Source organism: Nicotiana tomentosiformis, chromosome 6 (assembly GCF_000390325.3).
Source record: "Nicotiana tomentosiformis chromosome 6, ASM39032v3, whole genome shotgun sequence".
Taxonomy (NCBI): Eukaryota; Viridiplantae; Streptophyta; class Magnoliopsida; order Solanales; family Solanaceae; genus Nicotiana; species Nicotiana tomentosiformis.
Window position 1 is genome coordinate 101,420,808 of NC_090817.1, and position 15,902 is coordinate 101,436,709.

Below are 15,902 nucleotides of genomic sequence, written 5' to 3' on the forward strand. Positions count from 1 at the left end.
TTCAAATATGCGTAAGAAAGTTTAAATAATTAAGAATTTCACAAAATACCGGATATGAACCTCGAAACTCAATACAAAATCCTCCCAAAAGATCTGGGTGTCATGGAGTACATGAGCATTCTATATATATAACAACATAGTCTGGTACATTATCTGGAAAGTAAGACTAAATACATAAAACCGAAAGATAGGGAAAGGAGGATCAAGGTCTGCGGACACCAAGCAGCTACCTCGATGATCTCCGAATAGGTAGACTTCACGATCAACGACCGCCGTGCCCGAAAATGCCTGAATCTATACACGAGGTGCAGAGTGTAGTGTGAGTACAACCAACTTAATAAGTATCGCAAATAATCAAGGCAAGGTAAGAGAGGCTTAATTTGTTGAAGTCACTAGTTAAATCAGTACAATTCTATCCTTTTTAATTAACATAATGTGAGATTTAAAGCTAGCCCATAAGGCTTCGTGATACGAATATCCGTGTGTGCATGTACACTGGTTCTCAACTGCCCTGCTCAACAGTATTATGGCATGTAGGGGAGAGAAAACAAGTAAATCAAATAAATGATAAAAAATACAAGTTTTACACACTGCACGGACAACTCACATACTGCACGAACAACTCATGTGCTAACAATAGAATCTGCGCGGACAACTCACGTGTGTCACGTGCAACTCACGTGTCAATAATATCAATATATGGATCGACACGGACAACTCACGTACCAATAATATCAATATATGGATCCGCAAGGACAACTCACGTGCTGCACGGACAATTCACCTACCAATAATATAATCCGCCCGGCATAGCCGCAGGCCCTAGTCCAAAATATCATACAGAAGAAATAAAGCAAGTGTACAGGTATATAATAAATGAAATAAGATTCTCTTATCCCTCGACTGGTGTAAATAACATGCTAAAGTGTAGGCATGTGCAAAGTTTGCTATCGTAGCTAAATCCAGAAATTTCATCAATGAAAAGCATTTATCAAGTTCATTCAGGGATTAAACCTCTAAGCAGACTCATCATGGCTCAATTAGATCACATAAACCGTTACCACATATTAGATATCGAAGCTCAAAGCTTAACATTCATTTTTGGGCTTATAGGAGCCCGAGCACAACCCAAACACGAATATACAACCCCGATGCCCTGCACATGGGATCATCCCTACACATGTGCGCACCCAAAAGCACGTGGCTATCACAACAATTCAAACAACTGGTGCCTCAACCGAGTGTAAATACGATACTTACCTCAAGCAACACGAATCACTCCGCTAGCAAGCCCTTGCCTCGTGAATCGACCTTTGAACGCCCCGAATCTAGCCATAAACAATTCGATACAATCAACACGAGCTAAAGGAATCAATTCCATAAGAAAATACCAAGTTCTTAATCAAAAGTTAAAAAATCACTCTAAAGCCGGCCCCCGGGCCCACGTCTCGAAATCCGATAAAAAGCACAAAATCCGGAAGCCCATTCAACCACGAGTCTAATCACACCAAATTTACAAAAATCTAACACAAAATCGACACCCAAATCCCTAGCATTAAACCCCCAAATTACACCTTAAAACCACACAATCTAGGTGGAAAAATCAATGGGAAAACATAATTATTGGGAAAAATAAACCACAAGTGACTTACCTCAAGTATCCCTTCGAAATACCTCTCAAAATCACCTAATCCCGAGCTTGGAATGTTCAAAAATGAAGAAAATCTCGGAACCCTCGTTTTTAATACACTACCCCACCTTTTCGCTTATGCGGCTCACTTAACCGCACCTGCGGTTCCGTTTTTGCGGACACACCTCCGCTTTTGCGGACCTGCCTCACCAGGCCCCTCTTTGCTTCTGCGATACTTCCTCCGCATCTGCGAACTCGCAGGTGCGGAAATTCTCTTCGCACCTGCTCAACTCCCCCAGCTGGCCAAACTCCGGTTATGTGCCCAATGCGCCGCATCTGCGACCACGCAGGTGCGGAAAATCACCTCGCACCTGCGACCACTGCCCATTTCTTTCCAGGACGCTTCTGCGATTCCCTTCTCGCTTCTGCGAGCTCGTACCTGCAGTCAGAACTCCGCAAGTGCGATCACACCAGACCTAGTGCACTTTAGCAGTCTTTCAAATTCCAATCTTGATCCGTTAACTATCCAAACTCCACCCGAGGCCCCCGGGACCTCAACCAAATATACCAACATGTCCTAAAACACGATACGAACCTAGTCAAACCCTCAAATCACATTAAACAGTATGAAAAACATGAATCACACCCAAATTCAAGCCTAGTGGAACTAAGGGATTCCAACTTCTACAAACGACGCCGAAACCTATCAAATCACGTCCGATTGACCTCAAATTTTGCACGTAAGTCACAAATGACACCAAGGACCTACTACAACTCCCGGAACCCTAATCCGAGCCCGGTAACCACAAAGTCCACTCTCGTTCAAACTTTCGAATTTCTAATTTTTTCCATTTCAAGCCTAATTTTACTACGGACCTCCAAATCACAATCCGAACATACTCATAAATTCAAAATCACCCATCGGAGCTAACAGAACTATCAAAACTCTATTCTGGAGTCATTTACACATAAGTCAATATCCTGTCAACCTTTTTAATTTAAGCTTTCAACCTTGAGACTAAGTGTCTCAACTCGTTCCAAAACCTTTCCGGACCCGAACCAACTACCCCGGCAAGTCACATGGAATCTATAAGGCACAAAATGAGCAGTAAATGAGGGAATGGGGCTACAACTCTCAAAATGACCGGCTGGGTCGTTACATCCTCACCCTCTTAAACAAACGTTCGTCCTCGTACGGTTCTAGAAACGTACTTGGAGTCTCAAATAGGCGTGGATATCTGCTCCGCATCTCCCGCTAGGTATTTCAAGTAGCCTCTTCAACCGGCTGACCTCTTCACTGCACCTTCACTGACGCTATGTCCTTTAATCTCAACTTTCAAACCTGTCGATGCAAAATGGCCACCGGCTCCATATCATATGTCAAATCACCATCCAACTGAACCGTGCTGAAATCCAAAACATGAGATGGAGCACTGACATGCTTCCGAAGCATAGAAACATGAAATACTGCATGCACACTCGACAGACTAGGTGGCAAGGCAACTTTGTAAGCCACATCTCCAATCCTCTGAAGCACTTCAAACGACCCAATATACCGAGGGATTAACTTGCCCTTCTTCCCCAACCTCATCACACCCTTCATGGGTGACACCTTGAACAGTACCTTCTCCCCAACCATCTAAGCAATATCACGAACCTTCCGATCGGCGTAACTCTTCTGCCTAGACTATGCCGTGCAAAGCCGATCCAGAATCAATTTAACCTTGTCTAAAGTATCCTGAACCAAGTCAGTACCCAATAGCATAGACTCGCCCGGCTCAAACTAACCCACCGTAGATCGACACCGTCTCCCATAAAAAGCCTCATACAGAGCCATCTAAATGCTCGACTGGTAGCTGTTATTGTAGCCAAACTCCGCGAGTGGCAGAAACTGATCCTAAGAACCCCTGAAATCTATGACATAAGCACGTAGCATATCCTTCAGTATCTGAATAGTGTGCTCGGACTGTCCGTCTGTCTGAGGGCGAAATGTTGTACTCAACTTAATATGGGTGCCCAACTCTCATTGTACCACTCCCCAAAACTACGATGTAAACTGTGTGCCCCGATTTGAAATGATGGATACCGGCACACCATGAAGGCAAACAACCTCGCAGATGTAAATCTCAACCAACTGCTCCGAGGAATAAGTAGTCCCAACTAGAATGAAGTGTGCGGACTTGGTCAGCGGATCCACAATCACCCAAATAATATCGAACATCCTCGAAGTCCGTGGGAGCCCAACTACAAAATCCATGGTGATCCACTCCCATTTCCATTCTAGAATCTCCAGCCTATGAAGCAACCCCCCGGTCTCTGATGCTCATATTTTACTTGCTAGCAATTTAGGCACCGAGCTACAAACCCCAATATGTCCTTCATTCTCCTTCACCAATAGTGCTACTTAAAGTCCTTGTACATCTTCGCGGCACGCGGATGAATGGAATACCGCGAACTGTGGGCCTCCTCAAGAATCAACTCACGTAGCCCATCTACATTGGGCACACAAATCTGACCCTGCATCCTTAACACCCCATCATCCCCGATAGTAACATCCTCGGCATCACCGTGTTGAACCGTGTCCTTAAGGGCAAGCAAATGAGCATCATCATACCGGCGCTCTTTGATGTGATCATATAAGGAAGACCGAGAAACTACACAAGCTAGAACCCGACTGGGCTCCGAAACATCTAATCTCATGAACAGGTTAGCCAAGGCCTGAACATCAATTGCAAGTGGTCTCTCACCAACAGGAATGAATGCAAGGCTACCCATACTGATTGCGTCCAAATGTACACCTCTTAAAAGGTATGAAACGGTCGATTGCAATTATAGTAACCCAACGAAGAGTCGGGGTCGAATCCACATGGAGCTAGATGGGAGTTAGGGGTATATATTCTAATACATGAAATTGAACTATCTTAATTTGCACTTCCACAAATTGGATTTTTTTTTTCTATTTCTAATTTTACACTAAAGCTTGCAGAATAAAGAAATAAGAGTAGGATGATTGTTTTTTATGGTTTTCAAATTGGTAAAGAGCCTAGGGTTGTGACCATTATCTAGGTGTTTGCCTAATGGGATAAATAGCTTAATACTTGTTTTGTTGATTGCGGTGTGTTATAGCTATCAACTCTCAATTATCCACTCAATACCTCTCGGTTAGAGAGTGATTTTTTCCAATTTGACTTTCTCAAGACCAAATGGGTATCACACGAATACAGTTGATAAAAGCTCAAGTCGGACTATTACTATCTCTAGGTTGAACCCTTTAACTGGGTTAATCAATCTCTCGATTGACCCAAATCCTTGTTAGCCAAGTTTTCCTAGACTAAGTCTCTCTTTCTCAAGTAGAGACTAAGTCAAATAGGCATAAACCAATGTTTGCAACCATTAATTTCACAAATTAAAGCATGAACTAGGCTAAATAATAAATACCCAAATCATAAACAAGCACTAATTTAATTACCCATAAGGTTAACACACTAGGGTTGGGTCACAACCCTAGTAAAAATCTAGCTACTCATGCTTGGGTTTGAAGAAGAAGTAGAAGAAGAAGAAACACCAATTAAAATCTAGCTACTCATGCTTGGGTTTGAAGAAGAAGTAGAAGAAGAAGAAACACCAATTAAACTCATAATGTAAGCTTAAAATAATAAAATCTTTTGTAAAATATACCAAAATATAGTAAACTTCCAAAAGAGGCAAAGAAAAACGGCTACAGTACTTGTTGATGTCAAAACTTAACCTAATTTTGTGAAACTCATCTATTTATACAAGGCTGAAAATTTCTGACAAAATGCCCGTCATGAGGTTCTGCGGCCGCACAATTCCATGTGCGGTCCGCAGAACTCTTCATCGGAGCTGATATTTTATGGCCGCACAATTATGAACTGCGGCCGCGAGAAATTATTTTTGAGGTCCACAGATTTTGCATTACGACCTCAAGGCCCTCTTCTGTGGTCCACAATAGTATGATTACGACCGCAAGACAATCTTCTGCGGCCGCACAAATCTTATGCGGACCACAATTCAATGAAGCTCTGGACTTAGCTATTTTTTCATCTCTCTGATCTTGGTCTTGAGCCCTTCGTTTGCGGCTGCACAATTCATGTGCGGTCCGTAATTTGCACGAAAGTCTGTTGGGTTTTCCTTCTTTGGTTGTGGCCGTAGATGGAATTTTGCGGACCGCAGTTTCTTCTACTGACACAGAATTTCTTCTGCGGACCGCACTTTGTATGCTTTTGTGTCATTTTGTTGCTTTGTCCTCGGACTACTCCTCTTTGAGCCGGATTTCATCTCGGGAGTCCAACTTACAACATTCCTAAAAATTTCCCCAAACTCATTAGTTTTGGGAATGTAATTCAATGCCTTTAGACTAAAACAAAAGCCAAAAAGTGCTAATAAGTAGTCAAAATCTCCACTTATTAACTCCCCAAACTCAAGTCTTTGCTTGTCCTCAAACAAACAAAATAGTTCCCACCTCCACAAGTTAATGGTCATTTCAGCCAGTCAAAGGTGAGCCATTCACACATCAATTGGGATTAACAATTACCAACACTACTTATGGATTATCAACAAGGTGGCAAGTTAACAATTTATGCACATATAGTTCCAGTGTGATACTTGAGCATGAAGAGTTGAATTTACTCATCAAGGAAGCTCGTTCTCTCATGTAGGTCATTGTGGATCCCAAACTCTTCCTCCTCTACTCTCCGCTTGCCTAGCTCACTTAAGAATTTTAGCACTCAGTCCAAAGATTTATGAAAGGTTCACTCATCTCTCTCAAAAGAATGTCACAAGTACGGATTCAAGTACCATAGGCTTGCCCCTCATGTAGTTCGCCACTAATGTAAGCTTACTCGGCTTGAAATCAGGTAGGACTTCTTTTGGGATGTAATGAAGGCTTTTGGGTTAGGGTTGGATACAATATGGTTGAGTGGTTACACCTTTCCTTAAGCACTCCATCTTTTTATTCTCGGCTCACACCTTGATAATTTTTTGAGGCATTTTCTTTTTCTTGGGGGACTAGAGAGACTTAACATCACCCTTTCTTGATCATTACACTCATATTTCTCCATGTTTAGGCTTATTTTCTTTCTTTGAATCCCTTCAACTCTTTTACTTATTCATTTTTGTTGAAATTTTCTTTTTGTTCTTTTCTTTTCTTTGCCTTTTCTTCTCATCATTTCTTTTTTTTTCTTTTTGTGCCTTGATACCCTATTTCAATTTCCTCGTCTCTCCCCCAAACTTATGTTTTTAGCCATTTGTTTCACATGAGTGTTAAGGAAAGATCGGGTGCCAAGAGGGGGTCACAATAGAATGGGTAAAGGCTTGCAACATGGTTTTCAAATGAGAAGGGCTAAAGGATTGAAGAGTTTGACTAGGGATGACATGATTGGTAGGCAATATAGAACTCAAACGAGCCAAGAAAAGCCTACAATCACTTCTCAAGCCAAGAAAAACTTAGGATTTCGCCTTGAAACACATTCGAGACAAGTTCTAGACCTTTCACATGGTTACTTGGACTAACAACAAAGAATCTCATCGCTCACACAACTGGATTATTAAAGAGGAAAGAGTCGAGGGCCCACAAATACCACATTCAAGATTGAAAATCACTATGGTTCGATTAAACCACTCGACGGTTGCCCAAGTCAACACAAGAATCACAAAGTCACTAACTAGAGCTATTTCTTTCAAAATAAAACTTGTTTCTAACCATAAGCACGTAGTTAAGTGTGGTGGTACCAAGTGAAGCATGTTTGACTCTTCGAGCATGACTTAATTAGGTCCTTTTATTCATTCCTACTACTATTATTACCTAAATACAAAAACGGACTCAGTCCCTTAAGAAGGTTGTCACACCATCCATCGTTGGGAAAAGTCACCCGGTTCACACAAAAACTACCTTTGGAAAGAACCGTGGCATTAAGAAAACCAAAGGCTTATTATCTACTAAAACATAAATAGAAGCTACTAAATCAAGAAAAAGCTATTAATTCAAAAAGAAGCTACCCACTTAAACACTAACTAATAAGAAAACAAACATAAAGAAGCTACAAAGAAAAAACTATTGAAAGCCTAACGAATATACACAATGGGGGAGAAGGAGAACATATATACATAATGAGAGAAGAAGAGAGAATATATAAAGAATAAGGAAAAAGAAGAAAAATAATGTCAAGTTATTACAAACCAATTATCTCAGAATCATCAAATAAGATCAAATAAACTCTACCCCCCCTCCCGAATAAAAATAAGCATTGTCCCCAATGCTTAACAAAATAAGAGTAATGGAAGGGAAAGAGTGAAGAAGACTCCCTATGACTCCTTGGACATCTCTGTGTCCCCAGCAATGTTACCACCCTCAGTCTATTCCAATTGGATCTCATCATCCTTAACTCTGGGAGTGACTGGGCTGGTGAACATCTGACGCACTACCTCGGCAATGTCGGCAGCAGAGTCTGGCTCCTTAGACTGGCCAGTTGGTGCCATCGATGTTGTTGGTGCTGCAGGATCTGGGCCTGGGTGGTGTGGGTAAATCAGCATGTCAAATGGAATATCTTCGGCTGCAGCAAGCTTGGTAACTTGTCTCTGGAGCTTGTCCACTGACTTCTTGGAGGCCTAGGACTTTCTCATCTTCTTTACATCATTTTCCAGCTTTTCGATCACTGACCCATGCTGCACCAATGTAGCCATGATTGTGTTCTGGTTCTCTAAGAGCTTCTTCAGAGTTTCTTCCACTGATGGGGGCAATCTGAGATGCCAGAATAGAAGACTGTGCTACAACAGTACTGGATAAATCAGACTACTTTCCAGTGGCTGTCTGCATCCAGTTGTTGAGGCTCGCCAATGTCTGGGAGACTCGTAGCATAGAAAGTGAAGTAGTAGGCATGGGCACCAGCTTCAAAGCCGAGGTGGAACCTGTGGCAGGAATATTGTGGGAACTGAGGATGGTGGTGGAGGCATGGCTGCAGCACTAGATGAAGGCTCGACCAAAGTGGATGGAATATCAACTGCCTCTGCAACTACCATTGATGGCTCATCAGACTGGCCTGTGGTGGTAGACGGCTGACCCTTTTTCTTAGGGTTGTGTGCATCCATCAGTGAGTACTATGAGAAGGGCTTTTTCCGCTGCACCTTTGTGTCAAAATCCCTCGGCTCTACCCTCGCATCCGTGAGATACTCTGTAATGGTATTAGGATACGGGTAGGATGTGTCAGCTTGCCGAGCGACCATAGAGATGTTGGCTGATATCACGGCACCCACATTGATAGGGTACTCGGCCATGATGGAAGCAACTAGAACAACTTGAGAGATCGAAAGATATGTCTCGTTCTGGCATGGGTCTAGTCAGTTGCATACAAGGGTTTGCCACCCTTCTGCCTCAAAGATCAGCGTACTCCTGTGAATAAAAACCCCTACTGTGATCCATGGTGGTGGTGGCCCAGGAGCTGCTAAAATCTTTGCCAGCCAAGGACGAGCTGCATCCCTAAGTGCACATTTCCCTAAGTACTCTGTGGCCTCGACATCATCAAACCCCAAGTAAGTGTTCAATGTGTGCTAATCAAATCGCACCTTCCTCACTTTAGTAACCTTTGTCCCTTTCTTGATATGTGCTACATTGGCGTAGAATTCCTAGACAAGGTACTCCTTCGCATCCACCATGCTCTGGGTAAACTACATCCACCCTTTGTGTTCCCGAAACTGCCTCAAAACTGCAGGGTTATACCTTTCTAAATCTTTCAACTGAAATTGTCGCTCAAGAGTGATCAACCTTACTGGCCACCAATCACGGAAGCTGGAGAAAGCAGCCAAACTAACAAACCGGACCTCCCATACCTCTTCCTCCTTCGATCGTTCAAGGCCGGCAACTGTAGCATCTCCCCCTCTGTCATCAACGGGGATGTCCTGAACTGATGTCTCTTGTCTCTGGGGGATAGGTATAGTAGAAGGCTCAGAAGCCTGACTGGCACTCTCTGAACCCTCGGAAGTGCTGTGTGATGTGGATGACTTATCCCTGAGATGATTCCTCTCTAGCGGCCTTGACTGGATAGTCGACTGCTCATGTACAGAGGCTGAGTTGCCCTATGATGCTTCCCAAGATGGGGAATAAGAACTGGACTCGGAAAAGTCTGCACCTCTCCCTATGTCGGCTGCTATTTTCTTCCTGATTTCATGTTGTTGGGCACTAGGCAAGGGTCTCTTCCCTCATCCACGAGAAAGATCACCCCTTCCTTTTGAAGTGTCGCCCCTACCTCTAGATCAAACCATTTTCTGTACCAAGCAAAGGCAATTGTTAGATGCAATTCAAGTTCAGACGTACAATGAATATAAGGACACACCAGAAGATATAGTGAGAAACGCAGTTGAAACATATTTGCAAGGTAGGGATTTGCGGTCCGCATATTTTTCATTGCGGCTGCAAAATTGAATTGCGGTCCACACATTTTTCATTGCGGTCGTAACTCAGATACCACTAATATGCCAACTCTCTAATAATAGAGAATTGGCTCTTTTGCAGCCGCAACCTATTTTTTGAGATCCAAACAAATTGTTTTGCGGCTGCACATGTGAGTCACCAATTTGACAACTCTCCGATCACAGGAAATAGACTGTTCTGCGGCCGCAATGGGATTTTTGTGGTCCGCACAATTTTCTTGTGGCTGCAGAACCATTCCTTTCTAAAGTACCCTAGACTCAACTTCTGCAAACCGCACAATTTCTTGTGTGGCCGCAAATTTCAAACATTGACGAATAAGCATTATGTTTTACCCAGGGCTTGCAAGTTTTGCACAATTTTGACATGGAAACATCATCTAAGCATGAAAATCTATTTACCCATTCCCTCTAGAGCATTTTCCAGGCTACCCACTACAGATTTAGCCCACATGGTTGTTCAATTAGACTCAACAGACAATGGTCTAAGTTTTTTTACTAAAAATCTAAAATTAAAAGAAATTAACAAGATTATAAAGCATACAAGATATGGATGAGTGAAAGAGATGATTGATCAACAATTACTAGGCGTGTAGGCAGACAATTTACGATGAAATTACAAATTTGTGCAAGGTGTGAGCTTAAAGAGGGAAAAGGGGAACAGTTCCCTAGCCTCTCTATTTATATTGTTCGATGTTTTCCAAGGGAAAGGGGAAGTGAGTGCGTGTGCAAAATTCTGATTGCGGGCCGCATTGTATTATCTAGGGGCTCAATTGCCCTTTCGTTTTGTGGTCCATAAAATTATGTATGCGGCCGCAGAATGGCCATTTTTCTGACGGACCAACTTCAGAGAGTTGTCATTTTCCACTTTCAATTTGTGCGGTCCTCAATGTAATGGTGCGGCCGCAGAGCACTTTTTGCTGCAGTAACCATAATTGTGCGGTCCGCAATTCTTTCCACAATTAACCAAATTTCTAGGCACAATTCCTATAAAGCACACCTATCCCTCCAATACACTTCAAATCCAGTTAGCACAAAAATAACACCTAAATACAAAAGAAGAAAAGAGAAGAAAAACACATGGGTTGCCTCCCAAGGAGCGCCTGATTTAACGTCGCACGACGCAGATTACCATCATTTGAAATGAATCACCACCACGACATGGCCATCACCAACTTTTCCCAAATAGTGTTTCACCCGGTGACCATTGACTCGGAATACCTCATCATTTTTGTTCTTCAAGTCCAATGCACCAAAAGGTGTCACACCCACAATTTCAAAGGGACCACTCTATTTAGACTTTAGCTTTCCGGGAAACATCCTCAATCATGAATTGAACAACAATACAAGATCACCCACCTTGAACTCTTTGTTCCCAATGTATTTGTGATGAAGATATTTCATCTTTTCTTTGTACAAGGACGAACTTGCATAAGCATGGTACCAGAACTCATCTAATTCATTCAGATGTGCAACCCTCAAGTTACCGGCTACATCCCAATCAAAATTCAACTTCTTTAGAGACCACATGGCTTTGTGCTCAAGTCCCGCCGGAGATGACAAGCTTTGCCGGACAATAACTTTTGCACCCATCAAATACGGGCGAAACTTCTCAATTGCAAACTCAATGGCAAGGAGCTCTTTCTCCGTAATAGTGTAGTTAACTTAGGCATCATTCATGATCTTACTAGCATAGTAGATCGGATGAAAAATCTTGTTGATGCATTGTCCCAAAATATCTCCAACCGCTACGTCACCAGCATCGCACATGAGCTCAAAAAAGATACTCCAATTAAGAGAGGTGATAATGGGAGTGGTTGTCAACTTGAACTTTAACAATTCAAAGGCTCTCATGCAATAATCATTGAAGTGAAACTTAGCATCTTTCTCTAAAATCTTGCACAACGGGTTCACCACTTTAGAGAAATCCTTGATGAAGCACCGGTAAAACCCCGCGTGGCCTAAGAAACTCCGCATGCCTTTCACCGAAGTTGGAGGTGGAACTTTAGAAATCACCTCAATCTTTGCCTTGTCGACTTCAATACCATTCTTTGAGATCTTGTGGCCAAGGACAATGCCTTCCTCGACCATGAAATGACATTTCTCCCAATTTAGCACCAAATTCGTTTGTTCACAGCTTGCCAATACTTTATCCAAATTTGCCAAGCAATCATCAAAGGAATCCCCAACCACTGAGAACTCATCCATGAAAACTTCAAGGTATTCCTCCACCATGTCCATGAAGATAGCCATCATACACCTTTGAAAAGTTGTTGGTGCATTACATAACCCAAAAGGCATCCGCTTGAAAGTGAAAGTACCATAAGGACATATAAAGGTTATTTTCTCTTGATCCTACGGAGCAATAAGGATTTGGTTGTAGCCCGAATATCCATCTAGAAAGCAATAGAAAGCATGAACAGCCAATAAAGCATTTGGTCAAGGAAAGGAAGTGGAAAATGATCTTTCCTTGTGACTTTGTTGAGCTTACGATAGTCCATACACACTCTCCAACTGGTCACCATTCTTGTAGGAATCAACTCACTATTGTCATTGGTGACCACCATCATGCCCCCTTCTTTGGGACACATTGAACCGGAGAAGTCCACGAACTATCAGAAATAGGGTAGACAATAGAAAGCACGAACATCCAATAAAGCATTTGGTCAAGGAAGGGAAGTGGAAAATGATATTCTTGTGACTTTGTTGAGCTTACGATAGTCTATACACACTCTCCAATCGGTCACCGTTCTTATAGGAATCAACTCACTATTGTTATTGGTGACCACCGTCATGCCCCCTTCTTTGGGACACATTGAACCGGAGAAGTCCACAAACTATCGGAAATAGGGTAGAAAACCCCGGCATCCAACCACTTGATAATCTCCTTTTTAACCACTTCTTGCATAGCCTCATTGAGTCTCATTTGATGTTTAATAGATGGTTTGGATTCTTCCTCTAAATTGATTTTGTGCATGCAAAATGCGGGGCTTATTCCCCGAATATCTGCCAATGTCCATCAAATAGCCTTCTTCCACTTATGTAGCACTGCCAATATAGAATCTACCTGCACGTTAGTCAAATAGGAGGAAAGAATAACCGGTAAAGTAGAACAAGGGCCAAGAAATTCATACCGAAGATGTGGAGGAAATGTCTTCAACTCCAAGGTCGGAGGCTCTTCAATTGAACGTTTTGTAGGATGAGTTTTCCTATTTTCAAGATCCAATGAGAGTTTTCAGGGTGCATAGTTGTACGACCCCATTCCTTGCAAAGAATTCACATATTCCATGAAGCCATACATCTCGACATCATCAAAGTTGAGCAAGACGACCTCCAACATATCACCCACATTGATCGTGGCACTTGTATCATCAACAATCACATCGGTCAACAAGTCCACAAAAGAACACACTTCATTGCTATTTGCCCGCATAGATTTGCACACGTGGAATACCACCTTTTCATCACCCACCCAGAAAGTGAGTTCTCTGGCTTCCACATCAACAAGAGTCTTCCCCATAGAAAGAAAAGGTCTTCCAAGAATAATCAACACCTCATAGTCCACTTCACAATCAAGAATGACAAAATCCGCCAAAGAATAAATTTATCAACATGAACCAATACATCTTCAATCACTCCCAACGGTCTCTTCAAGGTATCAGTCATTTGTAATCTCATAGATGTGGGTCTTGGTTGCCCAATTTCCAAAGTCTTGAAAACTGAATAGGGCATCAAATTGATACTTGCCATAAGATCACAAAGAGATTTAGCTAACTTGGCACTTCCAATGGTACAAGGGATTGTGAAAGAACTGGGATCTTCTAATTTAGTATCCATTGAATGCACAATTGCACTCACTTGATAAGTGACTTTGTTAGTTTCAAAATTCATCGACCGTTTCTTTGTCACCAAATCCTTCATAAACTTTGCATAGCTGGACATTTGTTCCCAAGCTTCAACTAATGGAACATTGATTGAGAGACTTTTCATCATGTCAATGAACATTTTGAATTTATTCTCGCCATTTTGCTTGGCAAGCCTTTGAGGATATGGAGAAGGAGGCTTAGGAAATGGTGTCTTAGCCTTTTGTACTACCGGTTCCGGAATGTTAATAATGTGATACCTAGATGGGTTCACTTCCTCTTGGGTCTCCTCCACATTGTCATCAATATCAATTCGAACTCCATTATTTGATTGCATCACATTGCTCGAGACCTCTTCTTCTTGTACCACTTTCTCATCATCACAAGTTGCCTTTGACTTGAAGTGGATGCATTCCTACCTCTTCCACTTCTTGTAGTAACGGCCATGACATGCCCCGTGTTGTTCCCACCATGTCACTTGGTAGTGCCCCCTTAGGACGAGAATTTAGATCTTGAGAGATTTTCCCCATTTGAACTTCTAAGTTGCGGATCGATGTGTTGTATGAGGCAAGTTGGGCATTGGAAACGTCATTCTTTTCCATCATTTGCTTGAACATATTCTAAATATGCCACATCTCATTAGTTGAATAACTAGGACCATAGAAAGGATAAAGAGGCGGGTTGTTCAGTTGTTGATACATCGGGGGCCTTTGAAAACCCGACCCCCGTTTGCCTTGATTATTGTTCCATCCACCTTGATTGTTACCTCCCCAATTACCTTGATTATTGCCATTCCAATTTCCTTGATTGTTGTTGTTATGCCAATTCCCTTGATTGTTTCCACCACTCCAATTACCTTGGTTATTAGAATTCCAATTGCCTTCATTTTTTTGAGGTTGCCATTGTTGTTGATTTGAGCCTTGGAAATTGCTTCGTTTCCCTTGAAAGTTGTTCACATATTGCACCTCCTCTTCTTGGTCATTGTAAGAATCATCTTGATCAAACCCACTATCTTCTTGCACAAATTGTCCACTCATTGTTGCTCTTGGACCCTTGGTTTTCCATTTGTTCACCATCATGTTTACTCCCTCCATGGCATTGACTTGCTTAGGACTTTGCACTTGTTGAAGTTGAACTTTTCCTTGTTGATTCATGGTTGTAGTCAATTTGGCTATGGCTTGCCTATGGTCATGCTACTCTTTATGGAGGTAAATCACGTTGGGATTATCTTGTGGAACATTAGCCCGAGATTACCATGGCGTTGATGTGTCTGCCATTTCATCTAAGATATCACACGCCTCTGCATAATGTGTAGTCATGAAGTTCCCACTGGCAAGTTTATTCACTACACATTGGTTGGTTGTGTTGATCCCACGATAGAAAATTTGTTGAATCATGTTCTCCATCATATCATTGTTGAGACATTGTTTAACCATTGTTCTATATCGCTCCCATATCTTGTGTAGTGTTTCATTGGGCTCTTGCTTGAATGCTATAATCTCATCCCTAAGTGTAGCCATGTGCCCCGGAGAGAAGTAACTAGAAATAAACTTTTCCGCCAATTCATCCCAAGTGGGAATGGAATGGTTCAGCAAACGTTCCAACCAATCTAAATCTTTCCCCCGTAAAGAAAAGAGAAAAAGCCTTAGCCTCAAAGCATCCTCGGAGACATTTGTTTGTTTACTCCCCCAACACGTGCCCATAAACCCCTTCAAATGTTTGGATGCATTTTCACCTGGAGTACTGGTGAAGAAGCCTCGTTGCTCTAGCAAAGTGAGAATCACATTGGTTATTTGAAAGTTGCCCGCACTAATACGGGGAGGGACTATTGCACTTGCATATCCTTCATTGGGAAACACCCGGTATGGAGCCGCTCGTGCTGGAGGTGGGGGTGGAATGGGCACATTTTTATAAGGCACTCGGCCTCTTCTATTGGCTTGAGGTTCAACAGGAACCTCATCCACTTG

General features: G+C 42.3%; 1 protein-coding gene across 1 annotated transcript; it reads right to left on the minus strand.

Moving 5' to 3' along the window:
• Positions 1 to 13,618: 13,618 nt before the first annotated feature.
• On the minus strand, positions 13,619 to 15,089 carry LOC138894499 (uncharacterized). Its single transcript, XM_070179199.1, has 2 exons — positions 14,792 to 15,089; positions 13,619 to 14,304 (listed from the first exon to the last, which is right to left on the minus strand). The coding sequence occupies exons 1-2, from the start codon at positions 15,087 to 15,089 to the stop codon at positions 13,619 to 13,621; spliced, it is 984 nt and encodes a 327-aa protein (XP_070035300.1).
• Positions 15,090 to 15,902: the final 813 nt, after the last annotated feature.